The sequence below is a fragment of the Corvus brachyrhynchos genome, unplaced genomic scaffold (assembly GCF_000691975.1).
Source record: "Corvus brachyrhynchos isolate BGI_N302 unplaced genomic scaffold, ASM69197v1 scaffold1120, whole genome shotgun sequence".
Taxonomy (NCBI): domain Eukaryota; kingdom Metazoa; phylum Chordata; class Aves; order Passeriformes; family Corvidae; genus Corvus; species Corvus brachyrhynchos.
Genome location: NW_008235737.1, coordinates 985,717 through 988,309, shown reverse-complemented (window position 1 = coordinate 988,309; position 2,593 = coordinate 985,717). Strand labels below are relative to the sequence as shown.

General features: G+C 50.1%; 1 protein-coding gene across 1 annotated transcript in view; it reads left to right on the top strand.

The window, feature by feature from the left end:
• Nucleotides 1–2,593, top strand: part of ZIC2 (Zic family member 2) — a gene marked incomplete at its 5' end in the record, with an annotated part of 6,222 nt that continues 3,629 nt past the window's right edge. The window contains 2 exons of the mRNA XM_017734257.1: nt 1–658; nt 2,415–2,590. Of these exons, the coding sequence (XP_017589746.1) occupies nt 1–658; nt 2,415–2,590 (834 nt within the window). The remainder of the gene's footprint in view (nt 659–2,414; nt 2,591–2,593) is intronic.

Below are 2,593 nucleotides of genomic sequence, written 5' to 3'. Positions count from 1 at the left end.
GGCGGACAGCACGGCATCTTCGGCCCTGCGGCCGGCAGCCTGCACCATCCGCACACGGAAGCTCAGTGCCACCTCCTCTTCCCGGGCATCCACGACCAGCACGGCCCCCACGCCTCCCAAAATGTCCTCAATGGGCAGATGCGACTGGGCTTGCCAGGGGAGGTATTCGCCCGGTCGGATCAGTACCGCCAGGTTTCCAGCCCCAGGACTGACCCTTACTCGGCGGCTCAGCTGCACAACCAGTACGGCCCCATGAATATGAATATGGGCATGAACATGGCAGCCCACCACCATCACCACCCAGGTGCCTTTTTCCGCTACATGCGGCAGCAGTGCATCAAGCAAGAGCTCATCTGCAAGTGGATCGACCCCGAACAGCTGAACAACCCCAAAAAAAGTTGCAATAAAACTTTCAGCACCATGCACGAGTTGGTCACCCATGTCTCGGTGGAGCACGTTGGGGGACCCGAGCAGAGCAACCATGTCTGCTACTGGGAGGAGTGTCCCCGCGAAGGCAAACCCTTCAAAGCGAAATACAAACTGGTCAATCATATCCGAGTGCACACGGGAGAGAAACCCTTCCCCTGCCCCTTCCCTGGCTGCGGAAAAGTTTTCGCCAGATCAGAAAATCTCAAAATTCACAAAAGGACGCACACAGGTAATTCGGGTTTCTTTCGGCAGGTTTCCTCCCTCTGCCCGTGCCTATATATATGTATATATATATATATATATGTTTTTTTTTTAGACAGAGTGATGTTAATTTAGGAGAGTGATAAAATAAGCTTCCAGTTTATTTTTTAACCCTCTCCATCACACTGCTGCGTTTGTTTTGGTTTCTTCCCCAGGAGCATATACCCCCCTCCATTCCAGATTTCGAAAGGATATTTTACTGATTTGTTTTAGTTTGAGGGTGAGAGCTGTAGATTCGTGCTGAGGGTCAGCGGTGCCTTTCCGCAGAAACGCGGAATACAGTGTGAACCAAATTTTGCCGTCTTGCTAAAATACGGGAAGACATCCATCCATCCATCCATCCATCCATCCATCCATCCATCCATCCATCCATCCATCCATCCATTTGAAACGCCCTAGTTATTTGCTCTATGCAATGTATTTGCATACAACTTCAGCGCTTGTGAGCATGGCTTTTATGTATGGACACCGAGAGAGAGAAACTATATAAATACGTGCAAAATCAGTCATTAGTCCTAAATCCCGTTAGAAGTGGCAAAAAGTCCCTTTCTGGGAATGCTTTCCATTAAATTTAAATGGTGTGAGCAAGGCAATAAAATGTTCTCATTTTAAAAAAATTGTTTTTAAAGTCTCACTCGATGTGATTTAAGGTGTTTTTGCAACAGTTTATTAAATTATGTAATAGGGAACAGAGGATTTGAGGTTCGGAAACTTCCACCCAAATCAGGTGGAAGAGGGTCGAGGGAGCCCAGGCTTTCCCGATGGAAAATGCCTGAGCCGAAGAGTAACAAAAATAAACGCATCCTCCCCGCCTCATCTATTATTCATTTACTACTCCTGCCGGCTCAAACCGTGCCAGACTATTTCATAAAAGACGGCCAAATATTTTAGCGACTTCCACTCCAAATATTTACCCGGAGAAAGGCTAAAAATCTCGAGGCCTATTGTTTTCTCAAGTGCTAAGCCCGATGCGAGGTGCGAGACGAGCTTTAACAGGGTTTAAAATTTGAGAAATGTATTTGCATGAGATGCCCGCACTGAAGTCATTGTGTCTGAGCGGATGTCTTTAAGAAACAATTTAGGTGCTAATGGAATTTAATGTTAAATGCTTCCCCCCCCAAAGGCGGGGGAATGTGGAGTTCTCACCTCCAAATTACTCCCCGGCATTTGGAGTCCTGGCAGCCGGGCGAGAGGAATCCCTATGAAAATTAAATGAAGTATTTTACAGACGTTTAGTTTTCCCAGCGGATGTGCGTTTATCTCGAATATCCATACACGAAACAATATGCCCGGACTTAAATCTGTCGGTAATGGTTTCCAGTTTAACAGGATAGCGGATTTGGTACCGAGGCGAAACGGCTCGATGATGCTTGCTTCTTTTTTTTTCTTAATCGTCTTTCTTCTTCAATCTCTTTCGGGGCTGGCTCTGTGTGTCAGCACCGGTCGAAATAAAATCAGGCAAGATGCCGGGACGGGGATACCCCCGGGGTTTTGGTAGGAAAACCAGGTGAGGGACGGGGGTTGCCTCGCTTCAGGGCAGCGCGTGAGCAATGCGGCCCTCCGGCTCTGCGGGTACCGGGACACAACCGGTCCCTTGGTTTGGGAAGCTGCTGGACGAAGCGACTGGGAGAGGAGGGCGAGGGCGGGGAAACTAGGCGCGGGGTTGCGCGGGGTTTGCGCGGGGGCGGCCGCGCTCACTCCGCTGCTGCGCCGCTCTCTTGCAGGGGAGAAGCCCTTCCAGTGCGAGTTCGAAGGCTGCGACCGGCGCTTCGCCAACAGCAGCGACCGCAAGAAGCACATGCACGTCCACACCTCGGATAAGCCCTACCTGTGCAAGATGTGCGACAAGTCCTACACACACCCCAGCTCCCTGCGGAAACACATGAAGGTACCCGGCCCCGCA